Here is a 19,505-nt window from a genome sequence, read left to right on the forward strand (position 1 = left end):
TGTCTGTGTGTGTTGTATTGGGGGAGGCACACTCTCCTGTGTCTGTGTGTGTTGTATTGGGGGAGGCACACTCTCCTGTGTCTGTGTGTGCACCCACATGGAGGGCAGAGATCAGCTTCTTCAGTTGCTTTTCACCTGATTGAGACTGTCTCTCCCTGAACCGAGGGTTCACCAGTCCAGCTAGACTGGCTGGCCAATGAGCACCCAGGATCTGCCACACCCACTCCCCCAGTGTTGGGATTATAGGCTAGCACAGCTGGCTTTTATGTGGCTGTTGGGTACCTGACTCCAGGTCCTCACACATGGGCAGCGAGCACTTGGCTGATGCACCATCTGGCCAGCCTTCCGTTTTTGCCGCAATGGGGTCTCACTAGCCAGCACAGGCTGGTCTCAGACCCTCACTATGACTCTGCTTCTCAGTTGCTGGAATGGCAGGTGTTCCTCACTGCAGCCAACCACCAAACATTCCTGCACTTAATACCAGACACTGCTATTATGATCCGATGGGCCTGGAGTGGTGTCCTCCTCTCTGTAGGTCACTTCCAGATCCCATGTCCCTCCACTCTGGCAGCTGCCTGCTCATTTCTTTCACCACCACAGGGCACACATCCCTTTCCCTGGCCAGCTCTATCTACCTCATCTATGTGGCTCTGCATACAAGTCTCTTCCACTGGCACCCCATTGCAGTCCACGTACTCTCTCACAGAATAGACTTGTTCCAAGGGGGGAGATGTTTTAAGTGAGGTGTGGTAGTGCACACCTGTACATGAACCTGGAAAGCACAGTCAGGAAGATCAGATGTCCAGGGTCATTCTCAGCTACAAGCGTTAGTTCAAAGCTAGCTTGGGCTAGATATTGGGGGAGGGGGGATAAAAGAGAATGACAAGGGGGAAGAGGATGCAATTATATTTTCAAAAAACACTTTTTAAAAGGAAATGGTAAGCCAGGCGGTGGTGGCGCACGCCTTTAATCCCAGCACTTGGGAGGCAGAGGCAGGTGGATCTCTGTGAGTTTGAGGTCAACCTGGTCTACAGAGCTAGTTCCAGGACAGCCAGAGCTATTACACAGAGAAACCCTGTCTCAGGGGGGGAAAAGGGATAGTATATGTGTTACAGTTGTGTAGCTTGTCTCCCTGTGGGTCTCCTAACAGTGGGAGCAGGGGCTGTCTCTGACTCTTGTCTACTTTTGGGACTCTTTCTTCCTATTATGTTTCCTCATCCAGCCTTAATAGAAGACTTGGTACTTAGACTCACTGCAGCTCCATCTACCATGGCTGACTGATATCCATGGGAGGCCTAAAGAGAAAGGGAGGAGGAATGGATGGGAGGGCTGGGAGGAGAGGAGGGAGGGGAAACTGTGGTCAGTACATCAAAACAAAACAAATGAATAAATAAAAAGGAAATAAATAAAAAAGTCAAAATTTGCAAGAGGAACTAAAAGAGATTTAGAGGCAAATTGCTGATGCTGGCAGAGCCCTGGAGGTAGGAAAACATTCCGATCAAAGGGTGATTGGCCAGGCAGACAACCTGAGAAACTGGGGAGAACAGCTGTTGACTCGCAGAAGCAGGAAGAACCAAGACAGTGAAGCCCAGGGCAAAACTATAGGGACATGAACCACACAAGTGTGGAACCTGTTCCCCAGAGTGGCTGCCCGCAGTCTCTGCCAGCCCCGAATTCCTGGGAATCTTTAATTCGATCCTGCTGTAGCCAGCCCCGAATTCCTGGGAATCTTTTATTCGATCCTGCTGTAGAGAACAAAGGGCATTGCCTGTGAGGGGAAGGTGATCCCTAAACACGCTGGGGACAGATCTACCCTGGTGTCTGCCATCAGCTCCCTGCGTCGACTCGCTGACCCAGGCCACACACGTTTGCTTTCATTTTCTTTAATTTGCCCAAATTCCTCCCACGTCAGACTTTAGGTTCATCCCTCCTGTCTGGGCCATTTCTCTTCTTCCTTCCCAAGGGCAATGTTCCTCATCCTCTCTAGAGACTTTACCCACCCTCATAAAGTTAGAGTCCTCTGCCCCAGATCTCATTTAAGAGCTCTGGTGTAAACTGTAATTTGGCAATTGTGCGCTTAGCAACTGTGTCCCTGGGCAGAGTGGGCAGGGCTTGTCCTGCCTTCCTCTCTAGGCACTGGAACGCAGACTCTCAGGCCCATTTTTAGATGTGTGTGGTGCCCTGCCTTTAAGCAGGGCCTCACCTCTGTTGACCAGGGGTAGGGTTACCGGTTCGCCAGTTCCCGTGCAGCTAGTGAACCATGCATGCCAAGGCCTCTTATTTACCTGCATTGACCTCAGAGTGGCTCAGAGCTTCATTCAGCAAAGCTGTCTCCTGCCAGAGCCATTCCAGTTTCTTAGCTCCAGGCAGAGACAGACTGCAGATGGCTTAATTTAGAAGCATCTCAGAAGGAATTCCTTACTCCAGCGCTCTTCACCATTGACTCCACGGGGTCTCAGGGTCATGTCCATGCAGGGGAGCTCAGGCTGATGCTTAATGGGGTGGCAAGTGGCTCCTTTGTGAGGGAAGCCATTGAAAAAGACAAGAGCTTAACCCCAAAAGCCCACCTTGAACCTCTAGCCCTCCTGCCTCTGCCTCCCAGAGCTGGGATTTACAGGAGTGTGCCGTCAGGCCCAGTTTATGCAAACTGGAGAACCTAGGACCTCAGTCACACTAGGCAAGCCCTCTACCAGCTGAGCCACACCCCAGCACCCATTCACTTTCGAGAGGCCTATGGAGCTGGCTTCCAGGTGAGTCACCAGGCCGGCCACTAAGCAGATCCCTTGAGCCTCACTCCTCAGGCGACCCAAGGCCAGGAGGTATACATAACTCCTCCTTCTATGGACATTATTTCCCTTCTAGAGCCTACCTTCCCCTCCCAGTATTCCCAGGTCCACCTTCACTGGCCACCTGAGGTCCTTTTTATTCACCCACTCCTCTCTCTATTGGGTCCACCCTGTTTAAACACTTCTCCAGGACCAGGCCTCGTGGTGAAAGAAGGCCACGCCTTAAGGAACCCTGGGACTACAGGCGCCTGCTCACCCCAGCTCCCCTTGTGGGTTTTTCCAGTGCAGTTACTGGCTTATAGTGGTGTGCTGTGGCTTGCCCAGGGCTAGCCTGGTGCTACTGAGGACACAGCAGGTGAGGCATGCCTGAAAAGGGCTTCCCATACCCCACACATCCAGTCAGCAAGCCCAGGGCAAATGGAGCTTGGATTGATGACTGGTAAGACGTGTGAATTTAGCTGACCTGGTGACGCGCACCTTAATCCCAGCACTCAGGAGGCAGAGGCACGTGAATCTCTATGAGATTGAGGCCAGCCTGGTCTACATAGTAAGTTCTAGGAAAGACAGGGCTATGTAGAAAGACCCTGACCAAACAAAACAAAACAAATAAACAAAAAACCAACAGCAAAGAGACTTGTGCTTAACTATCACGGTAGACAGTGCTTAATAAATGTATTCTAGATGGATGCATGATGCATTGATACATGTTTCTGCTTCAGTGGGACTGTTTGGTAAGTATATATATATATACTTATTTTATGCATGTGAGTATTTTGCCTGTCTGTAAGTGTATCACATGTGTGCTGTGCCCTTGGATTCCAGCAAAGGACATTGGATCCCCTGGAATTGGAGCTACAGTTGGTTATGGACTACCATATGGTGCTAGAAACCAGACCCATGGTCCTCTGCAAGAGCTGTTGAGTCATCTCTCCAGCCCAACTCACCTTCGCTCTTGAGACGGTCTCTAACTGGGAGCTGGGGCTCACCAAGCAGGCAAAATTGTCAGCCCCAGATCCTGTTTCTTGCTCTCTAGAGTTGGATTATGAACATGTCCCCCGACCCCTGGCTTTGCATGTTGGTGCTGGGAATCCAACTCAGATCTTTATGCTCAAAAAGCAAACAGTTCACCAACTGTGGAGATCTGATTCGGCTGCAGTGATAAAATGCATGGACAAGGGCTGGAGAGATGGCTCAGTGGTTAAGAGCATTGCCTGCTCTTCCAAAGGTCCTGAGTTCAATTCCCAGCAACCACATGGTGGCTCACAACCATCTGTAAAGAGGTCTGGCGCCCTCTTCTGGCGTTCACATAGAATATTGTATACATAATAAATAAATAAATATTAAAAAAAATACATGGACAAACTGGGCAGTGGTGGCGCACGCCTTTAATCCCAGTACTTCGAGGCAGAGGCAAGTGGCTCTCTGTGAGTTTGAGGCCAGCCTGGTCTAAAGAGCGAGTTCTAGGACAGCCAGAGCTACACAGAAACCCTGTCTCAAACAAACAAACAAACACACCGACAAAAGCAATTTTAAGAGAGAAATAATGGTAGGTCACAACTCCAGGTGACAGTCCACCACTGGGAGTTTAGGGTGAGAACCTGAGACTGGTCACATCCACAGTCAAGAGCAGAGGGGAATGAGCACGCGCTTGTTAGTACTTAGCTCCCTCGCTACACTTGAACAGGTCAGGATCCCCTGCCTAGGGAATGGTGCCGCCCATCGTGGGCTGGGTCTTCCCACACCAAGTTATCCCCCACAGACAAGCCCCCAGGCCAAACTGATTTGGACGATCCCTTCTGAGAGTCTCTTCCCAGGTGACTTCCTGATTCAGTACACCAGCTGTGTTATCAGCTAGGGCTCCACAAAAGAACCTTTCTAGCAGGGCTTCTCTGTAGTACGTGAATCAGCTGAACAGCTCCGTGGGGCATCTGTCTCCTGCAGCAGTGCCCAGGACTGACTTGAGGCCTGTGTTCACTTTCTGAGGCTCCTATAACAAATCAACCCAAGCTTGGGGGTTAAACAAGAGAAATGTATTCTCTCCCAATTCTGGAGAAGAAAAATCCAAAGGCAAGATACAGACTTCTTCCAGAGGCTCTACGGGAGAACCCATCTCACCTCTTCCTCTAGGCTCTGCTGGCTCCTGGCATTTCTGGGCCAAGGTCCAGCATTACAACCTCTACTCCGCCATTTCATGGCCTCCTCTGTATCTTTTTGTCAGAGATGGGGCAATGGCTCGGCTGGTAAAGGCATTTACCTCAGACCTCCAGACTCATGTATAAAAGCCAGGTGATAGTAAGATAGGCAGAGACAGGCAGACCCCCTGGAACCTGGAGTCACCTGGCCTGGCCTCTGTGGGGGAATTCCAGAGCAGTGATAGACCCTGCAGCAAACAAAATGTGGGAAGCCCCTAAGGACCCACGCTCAGGCTGTCCTGTCATCTCCATCCTCACGGCACACGGGGCACACGCATCTGTATACACACACACACTCACACACATACACACACACACACACTCACTCACACACATACACACACACACTCACTCACACACATACACACACACACTCACTCACACACATACACACACACACACTCACTCACACGCATACACTGTAAAAACCAACCAACCAACAAAAACACTATTCTAGGCTGGGGAGATAGATGTCTCAGTGGCTAAAGAACTTGGTGAACAAGCTGAGTACCGCGTTGGAATCCCCAGGACACACATGAAGAAGCCAGGTGTGGCGGCAGGTGCTTGTAACCCCATTGCTGGGCAGGTGGAGACGGGTGGATCCTCAGAGCTCCCTCGCACGCCCGCCTACCTGAAATGATGAGCTCCAGGGTCAGCCAGATGCTCTGCATCAAAAACTGAAGTGGAGAGCCACCGAGGAAGCTATCTTCTATCCTGGCTGGCTTGGAACTCTATCCTCCTGCTGCTGCCACCTGAGTGCTAGGTTATATGTGCCCAGCCATGCCCACATCTTTTTTTTTCTTTCAAAATTTAATTTTTTGAGCCGGCCGGTGGTGGGGCACGCCTTTAATCCCAGCACTCGGGAGGCAGAGGCAGGCAGATCTCTGGGAGTTCGAGGCCAGCCTGGTCTACAAGAGCTAGTTCCAGGACAGGAACCAAAAAGCTACAGAGAAACCCTGTCTCGAAAAATCAAAAAAAAATTAATTTTTCGGTGTTAAGAAGCCACGTGAGTTTTCAATTTTATTATTGCATGTATGCGTCTGATGGAGATGTGTGTGGAGGTCAGAGGAGAACTTTGTGAGGTGGGCTCTCCCCTTCCACCTTTCTGGGGGTAGGGGTGCCCAGGTTGGAATGCAGGTCATCAGGCTTGGCAGCGAATGCCTTACCCTTTACCCATCTCATCATCCGTATTTATTTATTTTAATACAAAGTTTAGATGTTGGAAGGATGGCTCAGCAGGTGAGAGCGGTTGCTGCTTTTCCAGCAAACCCAAGGTCAGTTCCAGAATTCACATGGCAGCTCTGTAACTCCAGTTCCGGGGATCCAACGCCCTCTTCTGACTTCTAAGGGCACCAGGCACATGCATGTGGTGCACAGACATGCATGTAAGCAAAAACCCACATACATACATAAATAATAATTTTAAAAACTAAAAGTACTTGCTATTTTTGCAGAAGTCCAGGTTTCAGTTCCCAACACCCACATGTCAGCTCACAACAGCCGATAGCTTGTGTTCAAGGGGGTCTGACACCCTCTTCTGGCCTCCACCGGTACTACATGCACACGATGCACATAACGTGCAAGCAAGGCACTCATACACATAAAATAAGAGTAAATAAATATTTTAACAACAACAACAACAATAATAAAAACAAGGTTTCATTAATTTTCCAGCGGGCCTCAGGTCTGTACTCCTTCCACCTCAGCCTACCCAGCAGCTGGAATTATAGGAATATGCCACCATACTCCACAGAACACTCTTCTTAGAAGAAGGGAAATTATATTTTACGGTGACATTATAACAACATGGAAAGTTATTTTGCATAATGTTAAGCATTTTGCAAAACAGTGCATAAGTTATTACTATCATGGAAACACACTTAGGAATGAACTGCTTATATTTTAAAAGGCCAAATCGACTGGTAAGCAGTCACTAGGGACAGAGCTCCTGTGCTTACAATGCCTTGTGGACATGGGGAGACCTAAGAATGAGTCACCCCTCAGCTGGGTGCTCAAGGTCCGGAGACTCACCATACCACCATACCGAGAAGCTTCAGCTGTCTTTTGGAAGCAAAGGGTTTCTCTGGCATCAGTTCCCTGTGGGGCCAGCCCTGGATCCAGCTCTGCTCTGAGGGCTGGTTTCCTTGAACGTTGGGCACCAAGCCAGAGACTCTCCCACTAAGTTCTTTCTTCTCCTTCTTTCTGTCTAATATGTCATCTCCTTGCTGGTTCCTTTCTCTCACCTCTTGCTGCACCATGGCTGTGAGATGATGCTGAGGCGGCTCAGCTAGGGACGTGCCTGCTGCCAAGTGTAAGGACCGAGTCTGCATTCCCAGAACCACTGTATAGAAGCCAGTTGTGGTGGGGGACGTCTGTCACCCTAGCCTCGGGCAGGGGATGCTTCAGAGGTAGGCAGACCCCTGGTCTAGCTAATTGGTGAACTCTGGGTGCAGCAGGAGACTCTGTCACAAAAAAATTAGGAGGAGGGGCTGAAGAGGAAGAGATGAGTCAGCAGTTAAGAGAGCTTGTTTTTTTTTATTTATGATTTATTTATTTATACATATACAATGTTAGAAGAGGGCATCAGATCTCATTACAGATGAGATCTCATTACAGATGGCTGTGAGCCACCATGCGGTTGCTGGGAATTGAACTCAGAACCTCTGAAAGAGCAGTCAGTGCTCTTAACCTGTGAGCCATCTCTCCAGTCCTTGAGCTTGCTCTTCTTTAAGAGGACCCAGGTTCAGTCCCCAGCGACTCATAACCACCTGTAACTCCAGCTCCAGAGGGTCTGACAAACTCTTCTGGCTTCTTCAGGCACCAGTGCGCACACAGAGAAGCTTCTAACCCAAGGCTGACACTGGCCTGGGTTCTCGATGAGGACCTCATGTCTGAGGCCCTGCATATCTTGAAGCCGCCAGCGCTGACAGTAAACAACCGTGCTGGTCCTCTACTCGAGGCACCCCATCCCATTTTGAGCTTGAGATGTAGCTGAGCTGGGCATGCTCTGGCTTTGCCAAGAAAAGCCCTGCACATCCTTCTGGCTCTCCCCAAGTCTCTTCTCCAGGCCCTCTCCTCTGAACCCACCAAGCTTTGGGTTTAGGCTCTTATCACTGTATCCACCCACCCTCGCTGGCCATGAGAAATAGCCTGGAAGTTGTTGGGAGCCACTTGCTCTCCTGCAGGGCTGTCAGTTCCAGAAGGGCAGAGCTGAGTCTTCCTCCATCACTGTTACGCTCCTCTGTCTTCCCCAGAGCTGCGTTCAATCGCTAGGAATGAATGAGAGGGGGAGTGGACACACAGGAGTTATCAGTGGACAGCTAGAGCCTATGCTCTTCCTGCCCTGGGGTATCTCAAGGAGGAACACCACTTTGGGGACTTTGCACTGGTGGGTGGGGTCGCCCTGCCTTTGGAACTAAGCAGTCCCTGGAGAAGAGGAGGCAGCTTCTCAGCTTGCCACTGCTTCCGGAGAGGCAAGTGCGAGCTGAGCAGCTGGTGGCATAAAATCTTGCCTCCTTTTGGTTTTAGATTTAAAATTTTTATTTTTAATGTGTATGAGTGCTTTGCCTGTATGTATGCCTGTGTACCATGTATATGCCTGGTACCCAAGAAGGCCAGAAGAGGGTGTTGGAGCCCCTGAGACTGTAGCTGCAGGTCGTTGAGAGCTAACATGTGGGTGCTGGGAACTAAACTAAAGCTCTCTGCAAGAGCAGCCAGTGCTCTTGACTGCTGAGGCTTCTCTGCAGCGCCCCTCCTTGGTTTTGAACCCAGAGCTTTGCACAAGCCAGCACTCTCTGCCTGAGCTACACCCCAGTGACCCATGACAGGGTCTTAAGTGCGGAAGTTGACATTTCTTCAATTTGTCTCCCTTCTACATTTATTTTGTTTTGTTTTGCTTTGAGACAAGACACAGTCTCGGGGCTGGAGAGATGGCTCAGAGGTTAAGGGAATTGCCTGCTCTTCCAAAGGTCCTGAGTTCAATTCCCGGCGACCACATGGTGGCTTACAACCATCTGTAATGAGGTCTGGTGCCCTCTTCTGGCCTGCAGACATACAGACAGAATATTGTATACATAAGAAATAAATATTTTTTAAAAAAAGACACAATCTCACGAAGCCCAGGTTAGCTTTAAAATCATCGTGTAGCTGAGGAAGGTCTTGAATTTCTGATTTCTCTACCTTTGCCTCTCAAGTACTGGGATTATAGGCCGAGTTCTATTTGGTGCCAGGAATGAAACCCAGGGCATCTAGAATGGTAGGCAAGCACTGAGCCACATGCCCAGCCCTCCCATGCCTTCTGTTTGTTATTGTCCTGCACTGTAAGGCGACATGTCTTTGCACTCTGGCTCTGGTACTCTTGAGGGTCTTGTCCAATTAGGAGAGGAGAAATGAGATTGTCCCCTTGGGGAAAGAATGGTGTGTGTGTGTGTGTGTGTGTGTGTGTGTGTGTGTGTGTGTGTGTGTGTGTGTGTTTGTCAGCACATGTACAGTGGGCCTGTGGAGGAGCTTGCTGGAACCAGTTCTTAGGTCCCATCATGTGTGTCCTTGGGATGGAACTCAGGCTTGGCAGCAAGTGCCTTAACTCCCTGAGCCATCTCTCTGGCCCTTCTTGGAGGGGGGTTTAAATGGTAGAAGCTCACCATGTGAAGGTTACCACAAGTTAGTAATGTCAACTCCGGTCACTGTTGGGTGACATCTATCAGACATACATCTCCCCTAGCAATAAGCTGGAAAGAACCTACAAGCTACCACCTGGCAGCCACGGTCGCTGCTGCCTTTGCCCTGTCTCCTTCAGGCCCAGAGCGAGGGCTGGCGCTGTCCTGCCTCCCCTTTCACAGCTGCTTCCATTATTGCTCTGGGATTGAGGCTTAAGGGGGGGATGGGGGAGACCAGGATGGTCTGAGATGACTGAGTCTCAAGCATCTGTCCTTTCCCTCTGTCCACAGGTGGGTCCCCATCTTGCTACATTCCCCACGGAGGCTGATCGCCAGCGAGCTTTTAAGGCCCACCGGGAAGAATATGCCGTGCGCCAGGGCACCCTGCGGATGGGCAACTATACCCACCCCTAGCCCCCCCGACAGGGGAGCCTCCTTGATGCAGTAGAAAAATCCCCAAAGAACTTACTTTGTCCCCCAAATTCCAGGAAGACACACCCATGTTTTGACCCAGCTTTTTGTCACAGGGACCTCAAATTCATGTCTTAGGCTACTTATCTTTTTTATAATAACCCCGAGCCCCCAACCCTTTCTGTTTTGTCTTACCCCCAATTTCCCTCTGCCTAGGGAGCGCCATCTTCCTCCTCACTCTCTTCCACTTCTTCCTCTCCTCTTTCCCCCTTTCTCCTCTTCCAGGAGACCCACTCTGCTTCACAAGCCTTAGTTTACAACATAAACCAAAATTACAAGGAAGTTTTAAAATAAAAATAAATAAATCCAGGCTATGAATCAGTTTCACAGCCCTGTCAAAAGGTACCAAGAAGGCCCTGTGTTTTTTCTACAGAAAGTATACCCCCGGCAAGCTTTGAAAGCCCTCCTTTTGTATTCCAAACATGAGTTTTAATTGCCCTTCTGGGGATGTCTGGGGTCTCAACATAGTGGGATTCTCTCTCTGGGACCCCGGCAGCAGGAAGAGTCTGCGGTTCATTACTCAGGGCCAGCCCCCGCCCTCAGTGCTGTGGCCCTGTCAATCACACGACTAGCATGGACTTCTTCCCTTGTGCAGGGCTAGGGATGGTGGGTGTGTGTGGGGGTGACCCCAGCAATGGAATATCTCTGTACCTGAATCTCATCTTTCCCCGGTGTCTGCCCCCACAAATTACAAACTGGTTTATTTTAAACACAAAAGATGACTTGCTCTCTTCGCCTTGAGTCTTTATTTGAAAGCAAACTGTAAAGAGAAGGGAACTAACTTCAGATGTGGGCGTTGCTACACAGAGACTTTCAACCTCCACAGCATGCCCACAGAGCCCTCTTTTTCAGACAGGCTAGTTTGGGGGCTCTAAGAGCCTGTCCTGGTCAGCGTTCTATTGCCAGGAAGAGACGCCATGACCACACATCTCTTATAAAGAAAAGTATTTAGTTGGGGCTGGCTTACAGTTCAGAGGTTTAGTTCATTGTCATGATGGCACGCAGGCAGACATGGTGCTGGAGAAGGAGCTGAGAGTTCTGCATCTGGGTCTGCAGACATCAGGAAGAAAAAGACACTGACCATGGCTTGAGTACTTGAGTACCCCAAACCCACCCCCAGTGACACACTTCCTTCAACAAGGCCACGACTCCTAATCCCTCTCAGGTAGCACCACTCCCTGGTGACCAAGCACTCAAATGTGTAAGCCTCTGGGAGCCTTTCCTATTTAAATCACCATAGAGCCCTAGGCAATTTGAAGCTCTCAGGACCCACCCTGTGCCCCTGCCTGCCTGATGCCTGAATTGGGAGTCTGACATTTGTTCACCCCTAACCAACCCCAAATATACAGAACACTCTGTTTTCCCCAAACTTGCTTCTGCCTCTGTCTTCACACATCAGAAGTGACACCATGCACCCAGCTGCTGAAGCTCAAACCTTCCTTGGCTCAGGTCCCTTTTCTCTCACATCTAATTCAGCACAGCTTCCGAGGTGTAGTTCAGTCCGTAGAGCGCTTGCCCAGCATATACAAAACCCTGAGTCCCATCCCCAGCAGGGCTTAAAACAGGTATAGAGGAACACATCAAGAATAAGGTTATGTTGTAAGTTCAAGGACAGCTTGGGCTCTGCGGAATACAATCTTAGAAAAAAAAGAAGAAGCCAGGTGGTGGTGGCGCACGCCTTTAATACCAGCACTTGGGAGGCAGAGGCAGGAGGATCTCTGTGAGTTCGAGGCCAGCCTGGTCTACAGAGTGAGTTCCAGTACAGCCAGAGCTACACAAAGAAATCTTGTCTTGAAAAAAGACACACACACCCCCACAAAAAAAGAAAAGAAAAACTGGGTATAGTAGTACACACCTTTAATACCAGCACTAGGGAGGCAGAGGCAGGAGGATCTCTGTGAGTTCGAGGCCAGCCTGGTCTACAGAGTGAATTCCAGGGCAGCCAGGGCTACATAGTGACACCCTGTCTTGAAAAAAACAAATACAAGTAAAAGAAAGGAAGAAAAAAGAAAGATACGTGACTATGATTCACCTGGATCCTGTGGATGTTGTCTGCAAAACCGGAGCCTCGGCAGCTTTCTCTCTATCTCTCCCCTCCCTCCTCAGCAGCTTTCTCTCTCTCCCCGTGTCTCTCTCTCTCCCTCCACATAACATAACAGCAGCCTTCTCTCTCTCTCTCTCTCTCTCTCTCTCTCTCTCTCTCTCTCTCTCTCTCTCTCTCTCTCTCCCCACACACAGCAGTATCTCTCTCTCTCTCTCTGTCACTGTCTCTATCTCTCTCTCTCCACTCCCTCCACCTGAGTTGCATCCCAACTCAGAGAAGTTCAGAAAGCTCCTACCGGCTGCTGGCCTCAGCCTCCTAGCTCCTCAGAAGCCACGCTCTGGAGCAGGCTTTCAAGTTCTGTAGCTTCTGAAGGAAAAGCCAAGGTCCAGCGGGATGTTCCATTGCCGTCACTTCCTACCTGAGCCTTTCCCTGAGTCACCTCCCACATCTGTCCCCTTCTCATTCCCCTAGGGGCCTGCTAGCTTCTGCCTCAGGCTTAGAGCTGTTTTCTGCCCTGCCTGCTGCACTTGAGGTCCACACTGTCACCTGCCTAGTCCTTGTCTTTCAGATCTTACCCGAGCTCCTCCTCGCACAGCCCCAGGTAAATTCACACTCGCCTGTGTGAATTCTCTGCAGCAGAGGACCCCACTCTGGCTCACTGTCTGTCTTCCCTCCAGAGGGACGCCACTGCTGCCATCAGGGACCTCAGAGACCCCAGAGCCAAATCCTATGGGTCACCTGGTAGGTGTTCAGGCCTATCTGCACAGTGGCCACTGATCGGAGATCCCCAGGGCCTGGAGGGTTCTGTACCCCAATCTGAGTAGACTTCTACATTGGTACATACTCCACATACACACCTATACACACACAGTACACACACACACACACACACACACACACACGGCTGCAGTCCATTAGCAGCTACATACTGACCCCTTGGGACCCTGGCTCAGTAAGGCTGTGAAAGACCCTACACCACCTATGAGCTTGAGCCCTATTCTCACTCCCAGAGGGAAACAAGTCTCCTGACTCACTTGGTTGAAGCCATCCTGAGTCTCCAAGCAGGGTGGAGATGCAGAAGTGAGCCAGAGACAGGGATGAGGGTGCTTGGGGGGCTGAGGTGTGTGTGTCGGCCACAGAGCCGGCAAACTGGGCTAAGAGCATGAAGCCAGTATGATCCAGAGCAAGTGTCCAGACCTCTGGGTCTGAGTGCGAGGCAGGATCCTGTTCCATCACCTCTGAGTTAGTGAGCAGTCCCTTAAAGAATTTGTAGGATGTGTTAACACCATAATAAACTGTGCATAAACATGAGTTTTTGTTTTCTTGCACTAAAACACACTAGGAGTGAGTGAATCCTATCACAGGTGTAGGATGAGCCCATGTTCAAAGAGCAAGGAAGAGATACTTGGGATCAAGCCATCTTTTAGCAAGAGGAGCAGCTGTATCAGAAGCCAGATAATTTTCTAAAGCATCCCTCCCCTCCAAAAAATTGCACGTTGGGCTACTAAAGGTAGGGTTAGCCTTACTGTGACATTGACAGAGTAGCTAGAAGGACCAGGCTGGCTTTCCCCAGGACCTCACTATCTAGCTATCTTTTGCCCTGCACACCGTGCCTCTTGTGGGGCCTGTGACAATGCCTGGGCGCTGGCTGTCCTCATGGGTCATGCTCAGGATTAGGGCTGGATCTCAGTGAACTCAGCTAAGTCCCTCAGCTTCTTGTCCTACAGCGCCACCCCCTGGAGAGCCAGAGGCAGAGCCTATGGAGATTCCTGGCCCAGCATCGGGAATCAAGTTCCACTGACTTGATTCTTTTGACCTCATCAATTACTTGAGCTTGTACAAAGCCCCATATCTGGGTCTGGTTTGATCCCACCGCTTAAAGTATCCTGCCACATTAGCCAAGGCCTTGTCCCCACTTGAGCCTGGCTTGGGGTCGGGGTGCTGCTGCCTGACCTGTTGATCGAGGTAGAGGCCCTGAAGGCTCCAGTCTGCAGGGACTGAGAATTCATTTTGTTCATTTCGTTAACCTCCCTCTACCACCATCCCACCAACAATCTCACAGGTAGCAAATTCGTGTTTAAAAGACACTAGAACCCAGGGCCAGGGAGATGGCATAGTCAGAAAGTTGCCTTAAAAAGACACCCCCTCCGCCTCTACAGTCTCACTATGTAACTCTGTCCTGGAACTTGCTATGTAGACCAGGCTAGCCTCGAACTCACAGAGATTTGACTACCTTTGCCTCCTAAATGCTGGAATTAAAGGTGTGTGTGCCACCACACCCAGCCCATGGGCCTGCTATCTTCTGATCCCAGTGTTGAGGAGGTGAACCCAGGTGCATGCCTGAGCTTGCAGGTCAAACAGCGTAGCCTACTTGACTAGCTAGTGCTCACCAGTCCAATGAAAGACTCAAAAAACAAGGTGGGTGACTCCCGAAGATCTGACATCTGAGGTTAATCTCTGACCTATTCCCTCCCAACACATAAGTATGCACACATACACCTACATACACACACCTACACACACATACACCTACACGTGTGTACACCCACATACACATGCACGCACCTACGCACATAGTTACACATGCATGCACCTACACACGCGTATACCTACACATACATACACACCTACACACATACACCTACACACACAGACATCTACACACATACACATCTATGCACACATACACCTACACACATACACACACGCTACACACATACACACTCACACCCACACTCAAATGGAAACTAGAACTCAATCAGGGAGGTCTACATCTCATCCCAGAATCTGCCTCTAAAATGACCTGTCAACTGGGGAAGCATGCAGATGGGAGAACTTAGCCCTCCACCTCAGGTCCTTCTCCAATAGTTCTCTGTGAATGTGGGTGTCATAGAGGTATGCCTTGAGACCCTGTCTGGGCCATCCCCTCAACATCACCAGTTAGAATTTGGGAGCATTCTTCTTCCCAGTTGGTTTCTTGGCCCTGGTTTGTACGCACTGACTCTAGGAGCCACAGGGAGGCATAAGGTCTGGATTCATCCTGGACTACTTAGAACTTTTTGGCTTGTCTTCTGGGGTGGGGGCAGGTGGTGCCAGGCAGATGTGCATCTAGCAGGAAGGGCCAGCAGGTAGGCCTCTGGGACAGGAGTGTTGAGATGGAACCCCTGGAAGAAGGGCTCACGAAGAATGAAGAGTCCTGAAGAACCCCCAGAGACGTCAAGGGCAGCTGCAGAGGATGGAGTGCCATCAGCAGCAAGACCAGAACAAGCTTCTATCATGGTGGGACCCCATCTCCTCTTGTGCCCCACTGCCTATAGTATAATTCCTAGATCCCAAACTAGTATCCTTCATAGTCTCTCCCTCACTGAAATAACTAGAGAATATTTTTCTTCTTTGACACATGGTCTCATTTAGCCCAGGCTAGCCTTGACCCCTCTATTGAGCCAAGGGTAACTGTGAACTCCGGATTCTCCTGCTTCCATCTTCCAAGTGCCAGGATTCCAGACATGTGCCACCACACTCGGTTTTACCTGGTGCAGCAGCTCAAACCCAGGGTCTCCAGCATGCTGGGCAAGCACTCCACCAAACTGAACCACAGCCCCCATGCCCAGAAGAAAGGACCCTGCTTCTGAAATATAACTTCTGTAGTACTGTGGTCAGTGGGATGTCTGCCACTTGCCACAGACACTTTATAGTCCTGGATCCAATTCCAGTTCCAGACGGAGGTGTAGCTCAGTGGTAAAGCACTTGCCTGCCCTGACATTCCTGCGATCCCAGACTCAATCCCAGGTATCACACTTTTAAAAACACCCAGTTTGGTCTCTTTGGCCTCGGCGGCAGAAGCAAGATGACGAAAGGAACGTCATCCTTCGGAAAGTGTCGCAACAAGACGCACATGTTGTGCCGCCGCTGTGGCTCTAAGGCCTACCACCTTCAGAAGTCTACCTGTGGCAAATGTGGCTACGCTGCCAAGAGCAAGAGAAAGTATAACTGGAGTGCCAAGGCTAAGAGACAAAACACTACCGGGACTGGGCAGATGAGGCACCTAAAAATTGTCTACCGAAGATTCAGGCATGGATTCCGTGAAGGGACAACCCCTAAGCCCAAGAGGGCAGCTGTTGCAGCATCCAGTTCATCTTGAGGATTTCAATCTGTTATAAAATAAATGTTCTGGTTTCCAAAAAAACAAACAAACAAACAAACCCACCCAGTTTGAAAGCTGAGCATGCGACTCCTTTATTCCCAGCACTCGGGAGGCAAAGGCAGGTGGATCTCCCTGCGTTCAAGGGCAGCCTGGTCTACGTGGCACACTCTGTGGTATTTGTTTCCTAGACAAGGTTTCCCTGAGAAGCCTTGGACTTGCTGCCCTCTACCCCCATGCACCGGGACAGCAGGCATGTGCCTCTCTACCAAGCCCTGGCTTGGCCTCTTAATCTGCTCATCCTAGCACCCCAACTAAGTGCTGGCTTCAAAAACACAGACAGAGGGGTGCAGATAGACCCCCCCCTGCCTGCAGCAGTAAGCAGACCTCTGCTCTGGTGCCGAGATGGGTGGGGGCTGGGGACACACTGCCACTGCCCTGTGACTTCAACCTTGCCCCTTCTCTTTCACTTATCCTTATGGACCAAAACATTCTAATTCCTTCATCTCCTTTCCTTGGGAAAATCCTTTGATGTTTGGGCCTATCATTAAGGGGAAAGAAAACACTGGGGGGGGGGCAAACAAACAGAGGACCCAAGCCAGGGCCCTGCAAACCCCACCCAGGCTTGCCCGTGAAAGGCAGGTTGCTCTACCACTGAGCTGTGTCCCCAGACTCAGACTGGCTTTGATTCCCGTTCCTCACATTGGATGTAGGGAGATGACAAGCATGAACTTATGGGTGGGAAAACTACAAAGCATTTTGTTTTCTTTTTAGTGCTAGGATTGGAATTCAGGGCCTATTAGGCAGAATCACGACCACTGAGCCCCAGCTCAGTGCTAGGAAGGGGATTTAGATAGACCATACAAGAATGGATCCTTCTGTGACACCCTGTGACTGGCTGGCATCTGGCATGAAGCACAGGCTTGGTAGGAAGGGAGGGAGGGAGGAGAGGAAAGAATGTGCTCTGTTTCAGGGGCTCCCGGGGGCTTTGACCTAAACAAGCACAAAGAGTTGAAAACAGCCTGGCCTCAAGGCTGCTGTTTGTCCAGGGCCTTTCAGACCCATCTGCCCGAGAGCACAGAGACACCCTCAGGCCTAAACTGCACCCCCAATTCTCTGGCCTAAGAACTGGCTTTGGTAGGCAGGTCCTACCAAAGGAGCTGTCTCCTGGGGCTGGGGCCAAGCCTGGGGCCTCTACTCTGCAGGCAGGAACAGCTCCTGCTATTATTAGCTGTGGAACTATGAACGACACAATAGCTATTTTCCAGGATCGGAACCAAGTGCAGAGATGCCTCAGAAGAACCCCAGAAAGGGGGTGTCGTCATCTTCATTTTATAGATAGAAAGACTAAACAAAATGAAAGCCAGAAAACCAAACAAACAAGACTCAGAAAGCAATCTGCCCCCCCCTTTTTTAAAAAAAGTTACTTTTCTCAGGGTCCCAGAATAGAGCACCTGCAGATTTTAAGGGAATACCAAAATAACTCAGCAACAAAAAAAAAAAAATATTTAAAGTGCAATCATTTAAAATAAAAAGAATTAAAATACAGGATGGATAAAATCAACATCTTAAATGAAGATTTGCCTGGGTTAGATTCCAGTTCCTCTGGCCCATTCTTGAGTCCAAACCACCTGGCCCCATTCTTCCGCGACTCCAAAGCCTGAATGAGGGCTGTTTATATACATTAACACAGACCTCAGGGGCATTCAGGAAACACAGAAACATCTCTGTGTGGCTCAGCCTGCAGAGCCAGGTAATCAAAAGGAGCAGGAACAAGCCAGTGTCCAATCCCGGGGCTGAATGGTGCTGGGGAAAGAGGGAGGGAGAAGAGGGGCGGGGTGGGGAGGTGGGGACGGAGATGGGAGTGGGAATTGGATGCATCCAGGTCTAGCTCTGACCCAAAGTCAAGCCTTGGTCTGAGGCCCTTGATGGAGAAGCCTGTGGAATCTACAGCTATGCTGCCTCATAACAGCCACAGGCCTCTCCCACCCTTAGGAGAAGAAGGCTCTGTGTCTGCCTTTGTATAAAGGGAAACCTGAGCCCCTAGCTGGACAGACAAGTTCAGAGGCAGACAGGGGAGCCAGTTTCTGAAGCTGCGTCCTTACACCTGCCTGGCCAGGTCCCACCTCTTTAGTGGGGTGGTCTTGGGTTTTGAGGGGCTCTGGATCTATGAGAGGCATTCTCAACACGAGAGAGGGGAGCGCGTGAAGACTGGAATTTGAAACAAGGACTTGCTAGAGGAAGTGGGAATCTGGGAGGAAAGATCTGGGGGTCCAGAATGGGAAGCCTGAAAAGGGGGATTTAGATGCTGGGGTGACAGCGCTGGGTCCTGGGGTAACACTGACTAGTCCCATAGAAACATTTCTCAGATTACTCCATTTCCTTTCTCCAGTCCCCCAAATCTTAGGGAGGGGCCGAGAAGTGCTGGGGGGCAGGTGCTGGGGTAGCAGGTTGACCTCCTACTGTACACTGCATAAGTATATGGGGTGATCAGAGAGGCTGGGAAACCTGCAGAGGCTCACACCCAACCACTTAAGACCTCGGAGTCCTGACTCTCCTCCCTGACACACAGGCTTCCTTGTTGACAAGTGCATTGGATCCAGGCTCTCTGAACCACTCAGTAAAAATTTTCCCTATTTCCTTTCTGGTTGCTTCAAACAGGCTGAGATCAAGAGCCTGTCAGATATGGAGGCTGGAGGAGTACCTCTGGTCACCACCCTAAGTTGGAGAGAAGCAGGCACGCGAAAGAGGGCTAGACCCTAAATTCCAAATGAAACATCCCACGAAGCATGTTTTATACTGTTATAGATTACAATAATTCAATACTATCGATGTTATATTAACTGCCTATTAAATGTTCTTGGGCCTCCGTGAGGCATAGGGAAAGCAGGCTAAGGCTGCAAGAGCTTGAGTCCTGGCCTGGTTTATTTTTCCCCTGTCTTAAGAGGGATCTGACTTTCCCCTCTGCCTGCTTGGGCTCTGATCTGTGATCTATAGGCTTCACTTTTGTTGGATCCGAGATCCCTGAGTTTAAGACTTGGAAGGCTGGCCAGGGCAGGAGCTGCTAGGAGCCCTGATGAGAAGCAGAGGAGGCTGGAGACGTGGTATCTACAGAAACCTCAGCTCTCTGCTGGCCGGCCATGTCAGCAATGTTTACAGGCTTCGAAAGGGTGGGATGTCAGCGATTCATGTGAACTTAGGGTGCTAAGAAAGATG

The 19,505-nt window shown here is 50.2% G+C and overlaps 1 protein-coding gene and 1 pseudogene across 1 annotated transcript in view; both read left to right on the plus strand.

The window, feature by feature from the left end:
• Cfap77 (cilia and flagella associated protein 77) overlaps positions 1 to 10,797 on the plus strand; it is a 127,741-nt gene extending 116,944 nt beyond the window's left edge. The window contains exon 6 of the mRNA XM_005346178.3: positions 9,925 to 10,797. Coding sequence (XP_005346235.1) covers positions 9,925 to 10,047 — 123 coding nt within the window. The 3' untranslated portion in view covers positions 10,048 to 10,797. The remainder of the gene's footprint in view (positions 1 to 9,924) is intronic.
• A 5,175-nt stretch (positions 10,798 to 15,972) lies between these two features.
• LOC101983851 lies at positions 15,973 to 16,302 on the plus strand (annotated as a pseudogene).
• The last annotated feature ends 3,203 nt before the right edge of the window (positions 16,303 to 19,505 follow it).

This window comes from Microtus ochrogaster, chromosome 4 (assembly GCF_000317375.1).
Source record: "Microtus ochrogaster isolate Prairie Vole_2 chromosome 4, MicOch1.0, whole genome shotgun sequence".
Classification (NCBI taxonomy): domain Eukaryota; kingdom Metazoa; phylum Chordata; class Mammalia; order Rodentia; family Cricetidae; genus Microtus; species Microtus ochrogaster.